The sequence below is a fragment of the Phoenix dactylifera genome, chromosome 1 (genome assembly GCF_009389715.1).
Source record: "Phoenix dactylifera cultivar Barhee BC4 chromosome 1, palm_55x_up_171113_PBpolish2nd_filt_p, whole genome shotgun sequence".
NCBI classification, from domain to species: domain Eukaryota; kingdom Viridiplantae; phylum Streptophyta; class Magnoliopsida; order Arecales; family Arecaceae; genus Phoenix; species Phoenix dactylifera.
In genome coordinates, this window is record NC_052392.1 from 1,988,657 (window position 1) to 2,009,774 (window position 21,118).

A 21,118-nucleotide genomic window follows, 5' to 3' on the forward strand; every position below is an offset into this window, starting at 1 on the left:
ATAGAAAAGAGACAGAAACCTGAATGAAGGCAAAAAGTTTATGTTAAAAGATTGCACTAAAATTTGTATTGAATTTTGAATGTCTAGTTGATATATTCAAAAAATAATAGCCAGATCAGCTCCAGATCGGTGGTGGAGCACTAGGCTCACTTAAGTACCAGCCTTTCTTAGGCACATATGCCTTTTTGACAAGCTTTTTTGTTTGAACTTTTCAAATTAGTAATAATTAATTATTAATTTAGTGCTAGCTAGACAATTATTGTAATTGAAATTTAATATGTCAATTCAATGAATTATAAATTAGAATTGATTTATTGTCTTATTAGAATAATTGATTATTAATTTTGTGCCAAGAAATCAATTATTGTAATTGAGATCTAAAATGTCAATTCAATGAATTATAAGATTTATTATCTTATTAGAATAATTGATTACTAATTTTGTGCCAGCAAATCAATTATTATAATTGAGATCTAAAATATCAATTCAATGAATTATAAAATTTATTACCTTATTAGAATAATTGATTACTAATTTTATGGTAGTAAATCAATTATTGTAATTGAGATCTAATTGGTCAATTCAATGAATTATATGATTTATTATCTTATTAGAATAATTGACTGAGATCTAATAAGTCAATTCAATGAATTAATTATTATATATTAACCAATTTCTAATTTTTTTCGTTTGAATGGGATCTGAAAATTACTCCTTGAGAAGTCCAAATGGAGGTATGATAAACCCTTTGGAGGTTAAACAAATTATTATTTTTTAAAATAATTTACTGAATTATATATTACTAATAAAAAAAATAAACAAAATACGTTTTTTAGATTGTTAATAATATATCATCTAAATAAGCAAAGGGGGCTGTATATTTCTCGAGGAAGAATGTTTAATCTCAAGGAAGTAAGGTGAATCTTTGTTTCGCACGAAAGATAAACCCGAGCCCTCTGAAACACGGGTCAGCGCACCCGAAGACAGCAGTCGTCTTCTTATATATATTTCATTTTTGGTTGGAAGGATGAATAGCCGGCCTATAAATAGCCGGCCTTCTGTCTCTTCTGGAGTGTCCCATCTCCGAGCTAAGATAACCAGTCCCTCCCCTGTTCTTCCATTTCCGTTCTTCAGTGCCTTAGAACCAGGAGGAGGAGGAAGAGAGGGGAGGAGAGAATCCAATAACCCATGAAGGCTCTCTGGGTTGTTGGGCTACTTGGGCTGGTTGTGGTGAGGTGCGTTCAGGGCTATCACTACTTGGATGGAGTTAATGGGAATGCCACTCAGCCTCTCCTTGTAGATCTCACTCTCATTCGATCTGCTGCTGAAAAGGGGGCTGGTACGATCTCTGCTGCCTTCCACACTCCTATGCGTGCCTGTTTTGTTTGGTTTAAGTTCTGCTGTTCTTTCTTCTAAATATTTCCCATGAATGATTTGCTGATATGCAATCATTAAAACTGTAAACTGTCTTTTATGTTCTTATTATTTATGATCATCTAGAAATTGCACTGCGTATATTCAATTATTTGATATGCTGCTCTTTACGTCTCTTGTTTGTTTGATCTATGTTCTGCTGCTGTTAATTTTAAATTTTAAAAATAATTTTCTGGTGCGCATATCTATAAACTTTTAATGCTCATTTGACTTGTTGGAGTCATTATGACTGCCTTTCCGTTATTTCTGTTTGCCTGTGTTTGAAGAGGTCAATTTGCTGCTCCCCCATGACTTCCATCATGTCTATCTTTTGATATGATTTTTCTTTCTTTCGCTTTTTTTTCTTGGAAAGACCTTCTTTTTCTAAGTTATCCTTTATGGTCCATAATTTGGGTTTCTTGATCTTAAATATGCACGCATGTATACACGAACATTTTCATTTTATTTAATATAATCAAGTATATTGTTCCTACCTGCCATGCTAGATCGCGAGATTCCTTTTGTGTGGCAATGTAAATGATTTTCAGAGACATATTTCTCCTCTTCATGGTTCTGTTTCTGTTGCATGGTGTGGTTATGGTTACTGTTGTTATCATTTCCTATGTCTTTTTGGGGATTTATCATTTCCTATGTTACCAGCGCTCCAATGATATCTCCTCCTAACTTGGAAATTTAGTTCAAGCAAAATTTTCCCAACAATGCTCCTCACCAGGGGATCTTCGTTTTCTCAAGATCCTTTTTAGCTGAAATACCATAGTAATCTGATCCTGTATTCAAGCAAGAAATCATTGCAAGGAAAACAATTCCATAACTGCTTGCAATTTCATAATCCATAACAAGTTTAATGTTGTCTTGTTTATTAAATCAGAATCTCCTAACGGGAAAAAATATAAATAAAAATATGATGTTCTAAGTTTATCAGAAAATAGAACCTCTCTGTTTGAGCACAAAGTATTAATGGTTTGTGAGAAAACCACCACCAAAACATCACTTTCTTCGTTGACTTTAATGTGGAATGAGCTGATAAGACAGCAATCTAGCCAGATCCACTAGATGTTAGTGCCCGTATCTTTCTTCTTTGTAACCGTCTATAGGGTTAGAATTCAGTAAATAGGGTCTAAAGTTTTTTTTTTTTTTTAAGCTATCTTCTTCTTTTATCTCTCCTAGTGGTTTTGAAGATAACCTCGAGCGAGCAGCTTGGAGGAAACAGATAATTACTTGTTGATCAATTGTCCCTTTTTTTTTTTGGTGCAGTCTGTTTGGATGGAACACCAGGTGCTTACCACCTGCATCCGGGTTCTGGATCAGGAGCAAACAGTTGGCTCGTTGAACTAGAGGTGAATGAATTACAGTTAAAAAGTTAAAAAAAACTTGCAGTTGAAAAGTTACAAATTTTAATTCCTGTGACCTGTGGCATGCTAGTAGTAGAGGTCACACTGATTAAACACCGACATGATGCACCTAAGAGCCGAGCATTCATTAGCTTTTGCTCAAATGCTATTTTTGAATACATTAGGGGGGAGGCTGGTGCAATAATATCAGGACCTGTGTGTTCCGCAAACCAACTCGTCGTGGTTCATCAAACTACATGGAGAAACAGATACCGTTTACTGGAATATTGAGCAACAAACCTGAAGAAAATCCAGGTAATTTTTAACCAAAACCCTTGCCTTTTCATTTAGTACTGCAGCTTTTCTGCTTGAGGAAATAAACTATTGGTGGTTCGTCGAATCTCTGACTCAATGTCATGTCCATTTTGGTTATAATGCTTCCAGACTTCTACAACTGGAACAGAGTTAGAATTCGCTACTGTGATGGTGCATCATTTGCAGGTGAAGGCTATAACAAGGTTAGTGGGATCATTTCTAAATTTCACTGCAAGTTCTTTGCTAGGAACTACAATATATTAGTATCCACAGCCAATAGACTCATAATGGTGCGACCAGTCTTCTATGATTATATATTTTAATTTCAGCCAAAACAATTCCTATGAAGTAAATGATCAGATACATCATAATACCGATGGTTATAAATTGTTTTGGGCTGTATATATAGGCTGCTGGCCTTTATTTTCGAGGACAACGTATCTTTTCGGCGGCAATGGAAGACCTGATGTCAAAAGGAATGCATTCAGCCAAGCAGGTTTTTCTTTTAATCTTACTCTTATATGTGATTTTGAACATGATTTCAAATGCATTCCTGATTTTTGGTAATTGATGTTTCCAGGTCCTTCTTACTGGATGCTCTGCTGGGGGTCTAGCTTCCATACTACACTGTGATGAGTTTCGGGCATTATTTCCAGGAAACACTAAAGTCAAGTGCCTAGCTGATGCTGGATTGTTTCTTGATGCGTATGAATCTTTTGCTTATTATAAAACAAATCTTCATTGTTCACCAAGACATATTTTTTTAACTTTATTCTATCTCTTTCTGAATGACTATGCAATCTACCGTAATTATATGAATGGACAATTCTGTGATATGTAATAAATTGATAAACGATCTAGCCTAACATTTACTAATATTTGTTTGAATGTCTGCTATATTTATTTGTTTCCATATGCATTGCAGTACTGATGTAGCTGGTGGGCACACTCTAAGATCCTTCTATGAAGGTGTAGTAACTATACAGGTAATCTCATCATCATTACTCTTATTTTATATGTTCAAGGATGATAAGAGTAGATAAAAGAGATACTAAAGTGAATCTTCCATTCAATAAACTATGCTTAATATAATATGATGATAATCGAAAATGTGCTCTGCACTTAACAATGACTTTCATATTGGCACTGTGTGCATGCTTTTATGGGTCGCCATCTTTATGGTTAGCAAGAATTTGTTTATGAGCGCAATATGCTGACATATTTATTCCCTACTTATGAAAGGGAGTGGCCAAGAACTTGCCAGGAAAATGTACTGCCAAGATGAATGCAACTTCGGTAATCTTGTTTCTCCACTAAAGATGTTCATACAGAACTGTTAAGAAACAGTGTGATCAAAACTTTTTTCTCTGTTTTTTTTGTTTTGCAGTGTTTCTTTCCACAGAATTTATTGGGCATTATTCAGACCCCAACTTTTCTTTTGAATACAGCATATGATGTATGGCAGGTATCTTCCAGCTTTAGCCTGTAGTATGGGTCATTTTTAATAGCAAGTTGTTTCACAGACCAATGGCAGATTTTGTTTTGACTGCAATTCTAGTGGGGCTCCATATGTTTGTTTATTTTTTTTCTAATGAAATTAAGTTAAATTTTCTCTTGGACTTATCAATTTGGACTTATGAAAATATAGGAATAGCTAGATTGCTTTCTTCCATTCTTTTTTCATTCCTTTTATTTTGAGAAATTGTTTGCTTCTGTTCCAACATGTTGTTTTTCCACCTTTCTTACATCATCAGATTCAAGAAAGTTTAGCCACCAAGAATGCTGATCCTGAAGGTCATTGGCAAGCATGCAAATTTAATTATTTGAAGTGCAATGAAGATCAAATAAAGTTTCTGCAAGGTACCTATTTGGGTTTTTTGTCACTTCTTGGTTTAATCTGCAATGTTCCTTGCTAACATGTAATTCATACATGTTATCGCTCAGACTTCAGGAACCAAATGCTTCATGCCACGAATGGGTTCTCAAAATGCAAGCAAAATGGGTTATTTATTAATTCATGTTTTGCTCATTGCCAATCGGAGAGGCGGGATACGTGGTATGCAGATAACTCTCCAACTATAGAAGAAAAGGTATGACCATATTGGGTATCCGTTTCTGGTTAGAGATAACTTAGTTGTACACTAAAATTCTAACATGTTAAAACTATTTCCATGCATGTGATAGAGATTTAAGAAATAAACATGCTAACTACCTCCTTATTTTCAGTGAGAGAGATAAATTTCATAGTAGCCTATGGTACTATTTATAAAGTGGGAGATGGAGAAATAAGTTCAACCACTTGTACATTTTCTCACTTTTTTTTCTTTTTATTTGTCATGTTAAGTGTGCCCTTTTCCTAGAATACATCAATCCTTTGCAGAAGAATTTCAAGATCAGAATATAATGCAGCTGAAACTTCATAATTAGGTTTTTCTTGATAGGAGCCTACTATTTAGTGATCTAAGTGATGCTTGTCTTAAATATGGTTAGAAGAATCCAAAACAAATTTCAATTCATGGAACTGCCATAGTTCTGTTTATCCATGGCAATGTCTAAGGGGCAAGGCTGATGCTATACAATTGTCGAATAGATCATTTTGTTCCCCTTAGTTTCTTTGAAAGATCCAAATGTTAATTAGTTGACATGCAAACAACCCAAAGAAATGAGGAAGATTCTCATCTTAAAGGGGAGACTAGTTTTATGGCTGGTAATATGTGCTGTGACTGTTCAAGGCTATTGTGAGACTAATTGTAATTGGAGAGCTTGGTTAGAGTATCATAAGGAGCTTACTTAGGTATTGGTAGCCAAAAAAGTGGAGTAACATTTCCCTTTTTTTCTGCATTAATATCTTAAATCTCTGCATTTCTTCTTTTTAAGGACATGGTAAAAATTGGAGGAGCTGAAATTCCAAAAATTCCTAGATCTTTTACTCAGAGTGATCATCCTCCTGATCAAATCAACATTTTAAACATGTACAAATTAAACATAAGCAGATGTGTACACCAATGAAAGCTTGCTTGGGAAAGATTGAGATGCGACTGCTACTAGATCTGTTGCTTTTGAATATAAATTTTGATATTTTGGTATTTAGAATCTCTTGATCTTGTAAACAAGTAAATAAGATGGAAAACTATGCTTTGTAACCTTCGACGTCAACATGTTCTTAGCTACTTCATCTACAAAACAAGAATTAATTCTTTCTCCATTTCTGTTTCACAGATGTTAAGAGTCCTCATCACACCCAATATATTTACATTGGCTGTTCATGTGCAGGGGATTGCAAAATCTGTTGGTGACTGGTACTTTGATCGAGCTGAAGTCAAGGCAATAGACTGCCCATATCCTTGTGACAAGACATGCCATAATCTTGTATCTCGTTAAGTTTATTCAATTATTATCAAAATATTAGTCTGATTGTAATTTGTTGTAGCTGCATATTCATAATAAGGTCAAAGAATAACACAGCAGAAGCAAAAACAGAATTCTGCTTGTGCAAGTGGCATGCTGGCTCTTCCACTGTCCAGCATATATTCTTTCCTGATTATATTCAAAGAGGAAAGGTTATAGAATTCTGATAGTTGTTGTAGTAAGAAAGATTTTGTTGTATTCCTTCTTGATGACCATTTAAGTTTGGTCAAGATGAATGTATTTAAGCATCTTGATAGGTTTACTATTGTGAGGATCCGTGCGGGCGTGTATTTAGTCCTATATCGGTTATTCGGTGGATAGATCTTGGATACTTATACAGGATCAAGAAATTCAAATAATACCTTCCGGCTAGCCATTTTGGATGAAATCCTGAGTTGTTATAAATAGTATCAGAGCGGACCCAATCTATAATCTATGTGGACTAGGGACACTGCAGTACGATTCTATTCAGGCCGACCGCAGGCCGATTGTGGTGTTTAGATTAGATTTGAATGAATTTAAACTCTTAGCCTAATGAGGATGTCAGGGTTTAAACAGAAGGAGTATGTGAGGATCCGTGCGGACGTGTGTTTAGCTCCATGTCGATTATTTGCTGGATAGTTTTTGGATATTTATATAAGATCAAGAAATCAAAATAATACTTTCCGGCTAATCATTTTGGGTGAGATCCTGAGTTGTTATAACTATTCTCATTCTAGGGAATGATCAATCAGGAAAATTATAAAGAATCTTGGTAGGATATACTAGGAAGGGAGACAAGAATATTTCTGTCAATCCTACCTCGTCAAGAAAGTTTTAGCTGGTGATGGCACTTCTGCTTGTATAGGAGGGAAAAAAAGAGGGAAGGATATGAAATTTGAAATGAACCTTGAGAGGCAAAGACGATAGAAATCGACCCCTCTCTCTCCTATTCTTTAAATAATTTTCTTCTTTTGCTTTTCCCAAGCATCGATCATGCAAGTGGAAAACACATCAGTTTCTATCATGCCTCTCCACTCTTTCCCTTGGCAACCTCAAGATGACCTCCATCTCAGCAACCGAACCAAGATACGCACGCGCAGAAAGCAATGTTTCAAATGGCCCTCCATCGAACTGTAAGTAAAGCAGAATCAATCTAGGATGGTGCTTTTTGCTCGGAGTGATAGTGGGGTTGGTGTACTGTGGTTTCGGACCTAATAAAAGTTTTAATATCATTTCCAAGCAACAAAAATTATTTATTTAAAATTCAATGATATTGTGTTTTCATCATTTCGTATGATCGTCTTATAACGAATATTAATTTTGGTTTTTTTTTTTTATTTTTTTTCTTCAATTCGATAGAGAGAAATCCAACCCAGTTCACTAATAGATACGCATGTGAAAGTCCTAGCCCACACGATACGGGAGAAAAACATGCGTCCGGTGGTGGTGATTAATTTGGTCTCTGGACCCACCTTTTTAACGCTGAGAAATATTGGCAAATCCTAGTTGACCGACAGTGCAGTGTCCAGAGGGTGGGGAAACTGGTCTCTCAAATCCAACATCCTAAGGCCGGTGGAGTGGACTTGAGAATAATCCCATAATAATATAATAAGATAACGACAGCCATGAACGTTTTTAAAGAGTCAACTGCCTGGACTAGTAATATAATATTATATACTACAGCATAATAATATAGCATAATTTAATATAATATAATATAATATAATATGATATAATATAATATAATATACTATTTATAGTATAATACAATAATAAATATATAAAATATTATAATTATTATCATAATATATTAATATTATTATTTTCTGTAATTGTTATATTTTATCATGGGTATTTTGGTCTAACAAGAAAAATTTTTATAACTCAAAACAGCTTTCCGACAGAGCCTAAAAGTACTTTTCTGGAGATGGAGCTTCTCCCCAAAAGCTGTTTTAGTTTTCTGGCGAAGCTAAAATATCTTTCCGATTTTTTATCAAACACACTTATTTCATCTAAAAGTATCTTTGGAGGGTCACCTTCTAAAAGCTCCGCCAAATGGAAACTTGGCTTCTGGTTTTGACATTGGAATTCTAGTTTGGAGTATTTTCTCGTATTTAGGTTGGTATTTGCAGCACACTGCTAATAAATGTATTACATTTATTGCTCAATCCAACCTTTACTTATAAATAGTAATACAACATTTATTTTCCTTAGTAGGCTGCCTCCGTTAAAATGTGTTTATGTATGTGTTGGGGTTGAAATTTGGCCTGAGGGTGACCACGCCGGAGGAAGCCGAGAAGATGCCGACTGAGATAAAAAAAGGGGGGCCACCTCCTACACTCCGAGGTACCTGCACAAAGTCTTGATCAGGGATTCCGGCAAAGGCCTCCCGATGGTTAAGTTAGAGTTGATCAAACAATTTTTTTGGAAAACAGGTTCCTAAGTGTTTTTGATATGGCTTATTTATAGTCCTTACAATGGTGCCCAAGTGGCTGCGGTATGCTCCATCATTATCATGGGAGGAAATGGTCTTGGCCAAGTGGCGTGTGGCCAAGGCCAGGGCTCCTTTAAGGCACACGATTTGGGCAGTCCTTGTGCACGTCATGATGTGGCAGATTATGGTCCATCCTCATCATGGGAGAAGATGGTCTTGGCCAGGTGGCATAGGCCAGGGCTCGCGGTCAAGGCCAAAGCTTACTTGAGGCACATGGTTTGGACAGTCCTTGTGCATGGCATGGTGTGGCTGGGTATGGCCTTTGGTAGGTATAGCATGGTATGACTCCTGGTAGGCGTGGCATGCTTGGAGGCCACGGCATATGCTTGGTGAGATCGGCCTGGCCTCTTGTCGAGGTCGGCTCGGCTTTCGGCAGGGCCCGAGGTCGGCTTGACTTTTAGTGGGGCTGAGGCCTAGCCTGCACGGTAAGAATTGGATGATTCCATGCTGGAGTAGGACAATCCATTTTGCCTTCCATCAGTATGTATGTATATGAAAAAAATTTCCATCACAACCATTTGCCGCGTGAGTAATTTTTCTCTTTCACCATGCGTTCCACGTATGCCCAACATAGAACTCGCTCCTGCACGCACAACCTCTTTCCTAGATCCCTCGATCTTATCTTGGATCTCCAAACGGTCCCCAGGAGCCAATGAAGGTAAGAAGTCTCGTTGCATTAAAGGATAAAGACCTTCTTTCCGAAATCATCCATCAGCTCCCCGTACAGAAGGGCGGCCGATCCGCCGTATCAACACCACTTAAGGAAAACACTTAAATCCTCGCGTTCAATTACTGCACTCAATCTGGGGCCCACTTTCTGGAAACAAGAAACGAAAAACGCCAGGAAACCCGCGTCCTCCCATCCGAAGGCACGCATATCAGTCCTCTTTTATCTATATTTTTCATTTTTGGAAGGAATGGTAGGTAACCTTTGTTTTCTGCACATTTTCCTCACTGTATCTAAATTTCTTGAAAGGACTGCACAATTTTTTTTTATATATTTTCATTCTATATTTTTGGTCGGATACGTTCTCTCTTTTCCAACCTGTGACACTCTATCCTATACATAGCCGGCCTTCTGTCTCTTCTGGACTGTCCTGTCTCCGAGGTGAAACAATCTGACCCTCCCCTGCTCTTTCATTTCCCTTTCTTCCGTGCCTACAGAACCAGGAGGACGAGGAGGAGGGAGAGAGGGGAGGAGAGAATCCAATAACCCATGAAGGCTTTCCGGGTTGTTGGGCTACTTGTGCTGGTTGTTGTGAGGTGCGTTCAGGGCTATGACTACTTGGATGGAGTTAATGGGAGTGCCCCTCAGCCTCTCCTTGTAGATCTGACCCTCATTCGATCTGCTACCGAAAATGGGGCTGGTACGGTCTTTGCTGCCTCCCATACTCCTCCTATGTGTCCCTGTTTTGTTTGGTATAAATTCTGCTGTTCTTTTTTTCTAAACATTTCCCATGAATGACTTGCTGACATGCACTTTCCTTTTGTAATTATTTAAACTGTAAACTGTCTTTCATGTTATTATTGTTTATGATGTTCAAGAAATTGCATTGTTGTATATTCAGTTATTGGATATGCTGCTCTTTATATCTCTTAGTGGTTTGATCTGTGTTCTGCTGCTGTTAATTTCTTTTAAGCTTTAAAAATAAGTAGCCGGTACATATATCCTTAAATTTTTAATGCTCATTTGACTTGTTGGGGTCATTATGACTGCCTTTCTGTTATGTCTGTTTGCTTGTGTTTGAACAGGTCAATTTGCTGCTCCCCCATGATTTCCATCATGTCTGTCTTTCAATATGAATTTTCTTTCTTTCCTTGTTTTTTTTCCTTGGAAAGACATCCTTTTTCTAAAGTTATCTTTTATGGTCCACAATTTGGGTTCCTTGATCTGTAAATATATATACATGCATCCATAGATATTTTCATTTTTTTTTAATATAATCAAGTTTTTTCTTCCCACCTTCCATGCTGGATCGCGAGATTCCTTTTGCTTGGCCATGTAATGTTTTTCAGAGACACATTTCTCCTCTTCATGGTTCTGCTTCTGTTCCGTGGTGTGGTTAGGGCTACTGGTTTTATCATTTCCTATGTCACCAGAGCTCCAATGGTTTCTCTTCCTAACTTGTAAATTTAGTTCAAGCTAGATTTTCCCAACAATGCCTCTCACCACGGGGTCTTCGTTTTCTCAAGATCCTTTTTAGCTGAAATACCATATTAATCTGATACCGTATTCAGGCAAGAAATTTTTGCAAGGAAAGCAATTCAATAACTCCTTGCGATTTTATAATCCATAACTAGTTTGAATGTTGTCTTACTTTATTAAATCTGAATCTCCTAGCGGGAAAAAAATATAAGCAAAAATATTTTGTTAGTATTAATGGTTTGTGAGAAAACGACCTCCAAATCATCACTTTCTTCTTCACTTTAATGTGGAATGAACTGATAAGACAGCAATCTAACCAGATCCTATATATTAAATTAAGCCTGTATCTTTGTTCTTTTGTACAGTCTTAAGGGTAAGAATTCAGGAAACACGGTCTAAAGTTTTTTTTTTTCTTTTGGTGCTATCCACTTCTTTTATCTCTCCTAGTGGTTTTCAAGTTAACCTCGAGCGAGTAGCTTGGGTGAAACAGATAATTACTCGTTGATCAATTGTCTTCTTTGGTGTGTGCAGTCTGTTTGGATGGAACGCCAGGTGCTTACCACCTGCATCCAGGGTCTGGATCAGGAGCAAACAGTTGGCTCGTTGAACTAGAGGTGAATGAATTACAGTTACAAAGTTAAAAAGGACTTGCAGTTAAAAAGTCACAAATTTTAATCCATGTGACCTGTAGCATGCTAGTAGTAGAGGTCACACTGATTATACACCCAGTTGATGCAACTACGAGCTGTAGATACATTTAACTTTTGCTCAAATTCAATTTTTGAAAACATTAGGGGGGAGGCTGGTGCAATGATATCAGTTCATGCGTATACCGCAAAACAACTAGTCGTGGTTCATCAAACTACATGGAGAAACAGATACCATTTACTGGAATATTGAGCAACAAACCCGAAGAAAATCCTGGTAATTGTTATCCAAAGCCCTTGCTTTTTTGTTTAGTACTGTAGCTTTTCTACATGAGGAAATAAACTGTTGGTGGTTGGTCGAATCTTGGACTCAATGTCATCTCCATTTTGGTTATAATGCTTCCAGACTTCTACAACTGGAACAGAGTTAGAATTTGCTATTGTGATGGTGCATCATTTGCAGGTGAAGGCTATAATGAGGTTAGTGGGATCACTTCTAAATTTCATTACAATTTCTTTGCTAGGAACTACAATGTAGTATCCACAGTCAATAGACTCATAATGATGTGACTAGTCTTCTATGATTATGCATTTTAATTTCAGCCAAATCGATTCCTATGAAGTAATGATCAGATACATATATATACCGATAGTTATAAATTGTTTGGGCTGTATATATAGGCTGCTGGCCTTTATTTTCGAGGACAACGTATCTTTTCAGCTGCAATGGAAGACCTGATGTCAAAAGGAATGCATTCAGCCGAGCAGGTTTTTCTTTTAGTATGTGATTTTGGACATGATTTCAAATTAATTCCGGATTTTATATAATTGGTGTTTCCAGGCCTTCCTTACTGGATGCTCTGCTGGGGGTCTGGCTTCCATACTACACTGTGATGAGTTTCGGGCATTACTTCCAGGAAACACTAATGTCAAGTGCCTAGCTGATGCTGGATTGTTCCTTGATGTGTATGACTCACCTTTTTGCTTATTATAAAACAAATTTTCTATAAATTGATAAATGATCCAGCCTAACTTTTACTAATATTTGTTTGAATGTCTGCTATATTTATTTGTTTCTATATGCATTGCAGTACTGATGTAGCTGGTGTGCGCTCTCTAAGATCCTTCTATGAAGGTGTAGTAACTATGCAGGTAATCTCATCATCATTACTCTCATTTTATATGTTCAAGGATGATAGGAGTAGATAAAAGAGATACTAAAGTGGATCTTCCATTCGATAAACTATGCTTAATATAATATGATGATAATTGAAAATGGGCTCTGCGCTTAACAATGACTTTCATATTGGCACTGTGTGCTCGTTTTTATCTGTATGGGTAGCAAGAATCTGCTTATGAGCGCATTATGCTGACATCTTTATTCCCTACTCATGAAAGGGAGTGGCCAAGAACTTGCCAGGATCTTGTACTGCCAAGATGGACGCAACTTCGGTAATCTTGGTTTCCCCACTAAAGATGTTCCTACAGAACTACTAAGAAATAGTGTGATCAAAACTTTTTTCCCTTTTTTTTTGCAGTGCTTCTTTCCACAGAATTTATTGAGCATTATTCAGACCCCAACTTTTCTTCTGAATGCAGCATATGATGTATGTCAGGTATATTTCAGCTTTAACTTGTAGTACGGGTCATTTTTATAGCAAGTTGTTTCACAGACCAATGGCAGATTTTGTTTTGACTGCTATTCTGGTGGGGCTCTATTAAATTAAATTTTCTTCTGGACTTACGAAAATATAGGAATAGCCAGATTGCTTTCTTCCAGTCTTTTTTTCTTTCTTTTTATTTTGAGAATTTTTTTGCTTCCATTCTAACAAGTTGTTTTTCCACCTTCATTACGTCATCAGATTCGAAGTTTAACCTCCGAGAATGCTGATCCTAAAGGTTATTGGAAAGCATGCAAATATAATTATTCAGAGTGCAATGAAGATCAAATAAATTTTCTGCAAGGTACCTATTTGGGTTCTTTGTCACTACTTGGTTTAATATGCAATGTTCTGTTCTAACATGTAATTCATGCATGTTGTTGTTCAGGATTGAGGAACCAAATGCTTGACGCCACAAAAGGGTTCTCTAATTCCAAGCAAAATGGACTATTTATTAATTCATGTTTTGCTCATTGCCAATCAGAGACACAGGATACATGGTATGGAGATAACTCTCCAACTATCCAAAACAAGGTACGACCATATTTGGTAGAGATAACTTAGTTATATAGTAAAATGCTAAAATGTTAAAAATTATTTCCATGCATTTGATAAAGATTTGAGAAAATTAAACATGCTAACTATCTCCTTGTTTTCGAACTATCTCCTTATTTTCGGTGTCAGAGATAAATTTCATGGTAGACTATGATACTATCTATTAAGTGGGGGATGGAGTAATAAGTTCAACCATGTACAGATTTTTCTCATTTTTTTTTCTTTTTATTGGTCATGTTGAGTGGGCACTTTTCCTAGAATACCTAAATCCTTTGTAAAAGATTTTCAACATCAGAATTTAAAGTGGCTGTAACTTCATAACTAGGTTTTTCTTGATAGGAGCCTACTATTTAGAGATTAGTGTTAGATTGCTCCGATACCATATTAACACAAAAGGTAGAAGATGAAATCTCTGTATATTGTATATAGTCACCAATATGCACATAATATATAGCCTAACCAAGGTACGCCGAACTGGTATCGAGACCCGTATATGTTGGCGCTCGGTACAGTTCGGTACTGTACTGAACTGGTAGGGTGTGCCATAACTCAACTTTTCAGCTTTCTAAAAGACGGAAATAAGAGATTAAGAAGGTCAGACTTTTGGCTCTTGTACATATAGTCACCAATATGCACATAATATATAGCCTAACCAAGGTACACCAAACCGGTACTAAGACCTGTATCGGTCGATGCTCGGTACGGTTCGGTACCGTACTAAACCAGTAGGACGTGCCAGTTCACCGATCGGCACACCTATTTTTTTTAGTTCTCAAAAATTTAATTGGTAATCATTCTTTTTAAACTTTTTCAATAAATTTAAGTCTAATTTAATTTTTTTTGATATTTTTATGATCTCAGTTTAACCTAGATGATGCATCTTATTGCGCTTTAAAATGATACAAATCATAAAATAATCAACATAAAATATCTTTAAATCAAGTAGTGACGTAAAAATTTAAAAATAATACAATCAATTACATACATTTAATGTCCAACATATGTAACGACATCTAAAATTGGGTCCAATGGCGATGTCTTTCGCAGATATCCGGATTATCAGCATAGTTAGGAGGTACATCAGCCCACTCCTCTAACCAAGCGGCATTGTAGTACATATTGTCTGCTACATTCCCTGGGATATAACTGAAGTGGAATCAGGATCCAATAGCTCGCCACATATCTTTCTTCTTATCCTTTTTCAGCATTGAGTCAACCCTCTGCTACTTCGAATCTCTGTTGAGGAAGGTATGTGGATTTAAATTATGGATTGTTGTTAGTGGTGGAATATCTTTGGATGACTTCTTTCTGCTACCAAAAGCCTTCAGCATAGATGTAATCCGGCCATTGTTTCTGCTGACGGCCTTCCGACTGAGGTGGTCCTCCTGAACTGCTACTCGCAGAATCGGAGCTCGACTCGTAGACGAGGATCCAAATCGAGTCTTATGCCTAGCTACCTCATTCAGGTGCCACTGATCATTCGGGCTCGCCTGCATGGCAACCTAAATATATGCTTTTTCATTTAGAGCAGACGCATCCTTTGACTTCTGGAGTGATAGGAAGCTGGTTCTGCCGGTCAGCGATCCACCTCCGTCTTCTTCTTGGCAACCCTTATCTTCGCTGTTCTGAAATTAGCAAAGTGCTTCTTTATCAGCTGTCGAACTTTTTATGGGTATTTCTAGTACATAGATACGTCGGAATAACCACCAGCTAAGTACTGTTTGAATCTAGTTACCCCTCCTTCCTTGAACTCTATGTTGCACCAATTGCACTTTCAATGGTGTCGGCCTGAGAGCATTTGCCCATGATTTCAGCCAATGTCATGCTCCGGATCTTTTTTTTCGTGATGGCTCCATTCCAAGTTTATCAAGTACATCAATTTATCAACTATTTAAAAATAAAAAGATAATTTCTGACGAAGTTAATTTTTTTACTTTAAAAAATACATCAGATTTAACTAATTCATAACCTTAATTTTTCTTTATTTATTTATTTATATATTTTTAATTTTTTTTAAATTGAAAAATGTTTAAATATCATAAATTCAAAAAATATGATTTATACCTCAAAAATTACTTCTGAATTATGTAATATATACTACTAATTTTATCTATTTTTTGGTATTATTTATATATTTTATATTTTTTAAATTTAAAAATAATTTTTAAATATTATTATTTAAAAAAATAATTTTAGATCAGATCCATGTAGAACCAAATAATAGATGCGACATATATTTTTATAGGTCCTCGGGTATGCATCAAAGGCTACTTATTTCTTAATTTTTTTTCAAATTTAGGTCTAGGCCACTGTGTGCATTATCACATCAAAACTTGAATGAATGGATACTAAATTTTTATGGAGAGTAGCTTTTATGCCTCTAAATGTGTTTCTAATTTTTATATTTTTTATTTATTTTTTAAAAATTATTTTTTTAATCTATTTTTTTTAATTTTAAAAAATTATATATATTCCAAAAATTAAAATTTTTTATGTCAGCGTGTACATCATCTATAGATCTACAATATATAAAAAAAAAGCCCAAATCAAAAATTTTAATATGATCTTTTTTATTTTGCAATTTTTGAGTTATTTCTTCAAGCTCTCCATAAAAAAGGAGAAAAGGAGAGGAGAGAGAAAACACACCTTATTTAGCCTTAGATCTTTTTTCTGATAGCTTGAATCGGTGTTGTTTGTGAATTTTTTAGAAAGAAAAAGCGGTGGAGCCGCTTTCAATTTGTGTTGGAAAGGCCTTGGAAAGGCCTTCTCGGGCCTTTTCAATATAAAAGGCATCAGGTGCCAGTGGCAATAATGCCATACCCAATCTGGTTCAAAATCGGGTTGATTCTATACAAACCAGCAGGTTCACACCGAGTTGGCACCGAACCGACCGATTCCGGCCAAAACCGAATAGTTCTCATCTTAAAGGGGAGGCTAGTTACATAACTGCTAATATCTCCTGTGATCATTCAAAGCTATGCTGACACAGATTGAAATAAGAGATCTCGGTTAGTGCATCGTAAGGTACTTAGTTTTTGGTAGCCAAAAAAATAGTGCAATCTTCCCCTTTTTTCCTGCATTAATGACTTAAATCTCTTCATTGCTTCTTTTTAAGGACATGCCAAAAAATGGAGGAGCTGAAATTCCAAAAATTCCTAGATCTTTTACTCAGAATGATCATTCTTCTGGATCAAATCAGCATTTTAAACACGTAGAATTAAACGGAAGCAGATGTGTACACCAATGAATGCTTGCTTAGGAAAGACTGAGATGTGACTGCTCCTACATCTGTTGCCTTTAGATATAAATTTTGATTTTTTTGTATTTAGATTCTCTTGATCTTGTGAAAAAATAAATGAGATGGAAAAGTTTTCTGTTTAGCCTTCTACATCAGCATGTTCTTAGCTACTTCATCTATGAAACCAGAATTCTTTCTCCATTTCTGTTTGACAGAGGTTTCCTTATCTCACCTATTATCTTTACATTGGCTGTTCATGTGCAGGGGATTGCAAAATCTGTTGGTGACTGGTACTTTGATCGAGCTGAAGTCAAGGCAATAGACTGCCCATATCCTTGTGACAAGACATGCCATAATCCTGTATCTTGTTAAGATTTATTCAATTATTATCAAAATATTAGTCTGATTGTAATTTGTTGTAACTGCATATTCATAATAAGGTCAAAGAATAACAAAATAGTATTTCAGAGGACGGTGGTAGATGTGGTGTGGGTTTTGTGATTTGAGATCATTAGCTCAGGCTGATTGCGACAGGGGAGCGTCGCATTTTTGATGAGTATGTCCAAGTGGCGGAGCTGCGCGCAGTGTGGGACGGCCTCGTTCATACCAAAGTGCACATAGGGGCTCAGCGTATTCTGTTGGAGGGCGATTCGGCCACAGTTTTGAGTGGATTAGGGGTGGGCATGCCGGGCCAGATCTACACCCACTAGTCTGGAATGTCTGCCACCTGTTGGGGAGTCTCGACTCATTTGGGGTCGTACATGTATTCCGCAATGCGAACAGTGCGGCGACTGAGTCACCTCTTTCGTAGCACATCATTCCGAAGCCTTCTCTTCGAATGGCACTGACTTCATTCCGTGGGGATTGGCCATGTTTTGTATTTGGATTCTTCGAGGCGTACTCACATTTGAATGTCGCGAGATGCCGGTACAACAACAAAAAAAAAAAAAACAAAGCAGAAGCAAAAATAAAATTCTGCTTGTGCAAGTGACATGCTGGCTCTTCCACCATCCAACATATATCCTTTATTGACTATATTCAAAGAGGAAAGGTTATAGAAGTGTGATAGTTGTAGTAAGAAAGATTTTGATGCATTCTTGATGACCATTTAAGTTTGGTCAAGATGAATGTATTTGAGCATCTTGGCAGGGTTACTATTGTGAGGATCCATGCGGGCATATATTTAGTCTCATATCGGTTATGCGGTGGATAGATCATGGGTACTTATACAGGATCAAGAAATTCAAATAATACCTTCTGGCTAGCCATTTTGGATGAAATTTTGAGTTGTTATAAATGGTATCAAAGCAGATCCAGCTTATAACCTATGTGGACTAGGAGACACTACAACACGGTTCTGTTTAGACTGATCATAGACTGATCGTGGTGTTTGTGATTAGATTTGAATAAATTTAAACTTTTAGTCTGATAAGCACGTTAGAGCTTAAACATGAGAAGTATGTGAAGATCCGTGTAAGCATGTGTTTAGTTTCATATCAGTTATTCGTTGAGTAGATTTTGGATACTTATAAAGGATCAAGAAATCCAAATAATACCCTGTAGCTAGCCATTTTGGGTGAGATCCTGAGTTGTTACAACTATTCTCATTCTAGAAAATGATCAATCACTATTCTCATAAAAAATCTTGTCAATCCTACCTCGTCAAGAAAGTTTTAGCTGGTGATGGCACTTCTGCTTGTATGAGAGGGGAAGGAGGGGAAAAAAAGGGGGAAGGATATGAAATTTGAAATGAACCTTGAGAGGCAAAGACGAATAGAAATCGACCCCTCTCTCTCCTATTCTTTAAATAATTTTTTTCTTTTGCTTTTCCCAAGCATCGATCATGCAAGTGGAAAACGCATCAGTTTCTATCATGCCTCTCCACTCTTTCCCTTGGCAACCTCAAGATGACCTCCATCTCAGCAACCGAACCAAGATACGCACGCGCAGAAAGCAATGTTTCAAACGGCCCTCCATCGAACTGTAAGTAAAGCAGAATCAATCTAGGATAGTGCTTTTTGCTCGGAGTGATAGTGGGGTTGGTGTAGTGTGGTTTCAGATCTAGTAATGGTTTTAATATCATTTCCAAGCAACAAAAATTATTTATTTAAAAGTCAATGCTATTGTGTTTTCTTCATTTCGTATGATCGTCTTATAACGAATATTAACTTTGGTTTTTGTTTTATTTTTTTCCCTCAATTCAATAGAGAGAATCCAACCCAGTTCACTAATAGATACGGGAGAAAAACATGCATCCGGTGGTGGTGATTAATTTGGTCTCTGGACCCACCTTTTTAACGCTGAGAAATATTGGCAAATCCTAGTTGACCGACACTGCAGCGTCCAGAGGGTGGTGAAACTGATCTCTCAAATCCAACATCCTAAGGTCGGTGGAGTGGACTTGAGAATAATTCCGGACCAAGATAACGACAGCCATGAACGTTTTTAAAGTCAACTACGTGAACATCTTTGCTCTTTCATGTGATGTGGTGCTATTTCAAAAACTACTCGACTAGGAAGACACTTAAGAGCCTCTTCTTCATCATATTTAATTATCTGTCATCACATCAAGAAATTATTCCCAATCAACTCCGGGTTGATCAGGAAAAGATTGACTCTTAATAAAAGCCATTAACCTTAGTCTAATCTTTCATTAAAAAAAAAAATTAGAAATGGACTTAGGCCTCATTTGGTTGAGCTGTTGGCAGTAGAGCTTTTGGAAGTAGAACTTTTTGAAGTAGAGTTTTTATAAAAAGCTATTTGCTGTTTGGTAATTACATTTCTAAAATGATGTGAGACTTTAATATATTTAGTGAACAGACTGAGAAAGTACATTTGATATGACAAAATGACCATAAAAAATATTACATAGTATTATACAACAGAGCATAATAAAATATAATATATATTAATACATAAATATATAATATAGTATAATATTACTGTTATATAATATAATACTATTATAATATAGTAATATAATATATTGTGTACTATAGCATAATAATATAGCATAATTTGATATTATATAATATAATACATCAATGTATTATGATATAATGTAATGTAATATTATATTTATAGTACAACATAATAATAAATATATAAAATATTATAATTATTATAATTCTATATTAATATTATTTTCTGTAATTGTTATATTTTATCATTGGTATTATAGTCCAAAAAGAAAAAAATTTATAACTCAAAATAACTTTTCCAGGGGCTTAAAAATATTTTTTTTGGAGATGGAGCTTTTCCAAAAAAAAAAAAAAGTTGTTTTAGCTTTCTGCCAAAGCTAAAATAACTTTTCAATTTTTTTACCAAACACATTTATTTTATCTAAAAGTGTCTTTGAAAAGCCAGAAAGGAGGCGCTCCAAAAACTCCGCCTAATGAAGCTTTGCCTTTTTATTTTGACGTTGCAATTCTAGTTTGGAGTATTTACTCGTATTTAGGTTGGCGTTTGCAGCACACTGCTAATAATTGTATTACATTTATTGCTCAATCCAACCTTTGCTTATAAGTAGTAATAAAAAATTTATTTTCCCTAAAAGGCCATCTCCGTTAAAATGCGTTCGTGCATGTATATGAAAAGAAAATTCCATCACAACCATTTGCTGCTTAAGTAATTTTTCTCTTTCACAAATGCGTTCCACCTATGCCCAACATAGAACTCGTTCCCGCACACAAAATCTCTTTCCCAGATCCCTCGAACTTATCTTCGATCTCCGCACGGTCCCCAGGAGCCAAAGGAGGTAAGAAGTCTTATTGCATTAAAGGATAAAGATCTTCTTTCCGAAATCATCCATCGGCTCCCTGTACAGAAGAGCGGGCGAGATCCGCCGTTTCAACGTCATTTAAGGAAAACATTTAAATCCTCGCGTTCAATTACTGCGTTCAATATG

General features: G+C 36.1%; 2 protein-coding genes across 5 annotated transcripts; both read left to right on the forward strand.

Moving 5' to 3' along the window:
• Positions 1-1,049: 1,049 nt before the first annotated feature.
• Positions 1,050-6,753, forward strand: LOC120103825 (pectin acetylesterase 10-like). The gene is made up of 12 exons (XM_008809712.4): positions 1,050-1,339; positions 2,689-2,771; positions 2,951-3,080; positions 3,210-3,283; positions 3,490-3,576; positions 3,661-3,785; positions 4,006-4,066; positions 4,323-4,376; positions 4,468-4,545; positions 4,835-4,940; positions 5,025-5,170; positions 6,354-6,753. Exons 1-12 carry the CDS (start codon positions 1,189-1,191, stop codon positions 6,459-6,461), a joined length of 1,203 nt encoding a protein of 400 aa, XP_008807934.3. The 5' UTR covers positions 1,050-1,188; the 3' UTR covers positions 6,462-6,753.
• Positions 6,754-9,994: 3,241 nt separating this feature from the next.
• LOC103720137 (pectin acetylesterase 12-like) lies at positions 9,995-18,371 on the forward strand. Of its 4 annotated transcripts, none has more exons than XR_606082.4 (13): positions 9,995-10,331; positions 11,642-11,724; positions 11,905-12,034; positions 12,164-12,237; positions 12,439-12,525; positions 12,599-12,723; positions 12,849-12,909; positions 13,156-13,209; positions 13,296-13,373; positions 13,620-13,722; positions 13,807-13,952; positions 15,021-15,221; positions 17,476-18,371. XR_606082.4 is itself a non-coding variant. In XM_026809629.2 (13 exons), exons 2-13 carry the CDS (start codon positions 10,181-10,183, stop codon positions 17,581-17,583), a joined length of 1,200 nt encoding a protein of 399 aa, XP_026665430.1. In that variant the 5' UTR covers positions 10,000-10,072; positions 10,129-10,180; the 3' UTR covers positions 17,584-18,200. The 4 variants fall into 4 exon arrangements, 3 of the variants coding, with proteins under 3 accessions (XP_017701426.1, XP_026665432.1, XP_026665430.1); XM_026809629.2 differs by lacking the exon at positions 15,021-15,221 and having other exon boundaries at positions 10,000-10,072; positions 10,129-10,331; positions 17,476-18,200; XM_017845937.3 differs by lacking the exon at positions 15,021-15,221 and having other exon boundaries at positions 13,296-13,364; positions 17,476-18,200.
• Positions 18,372-21,118: the final 2,747 nt, after the last annotated feature.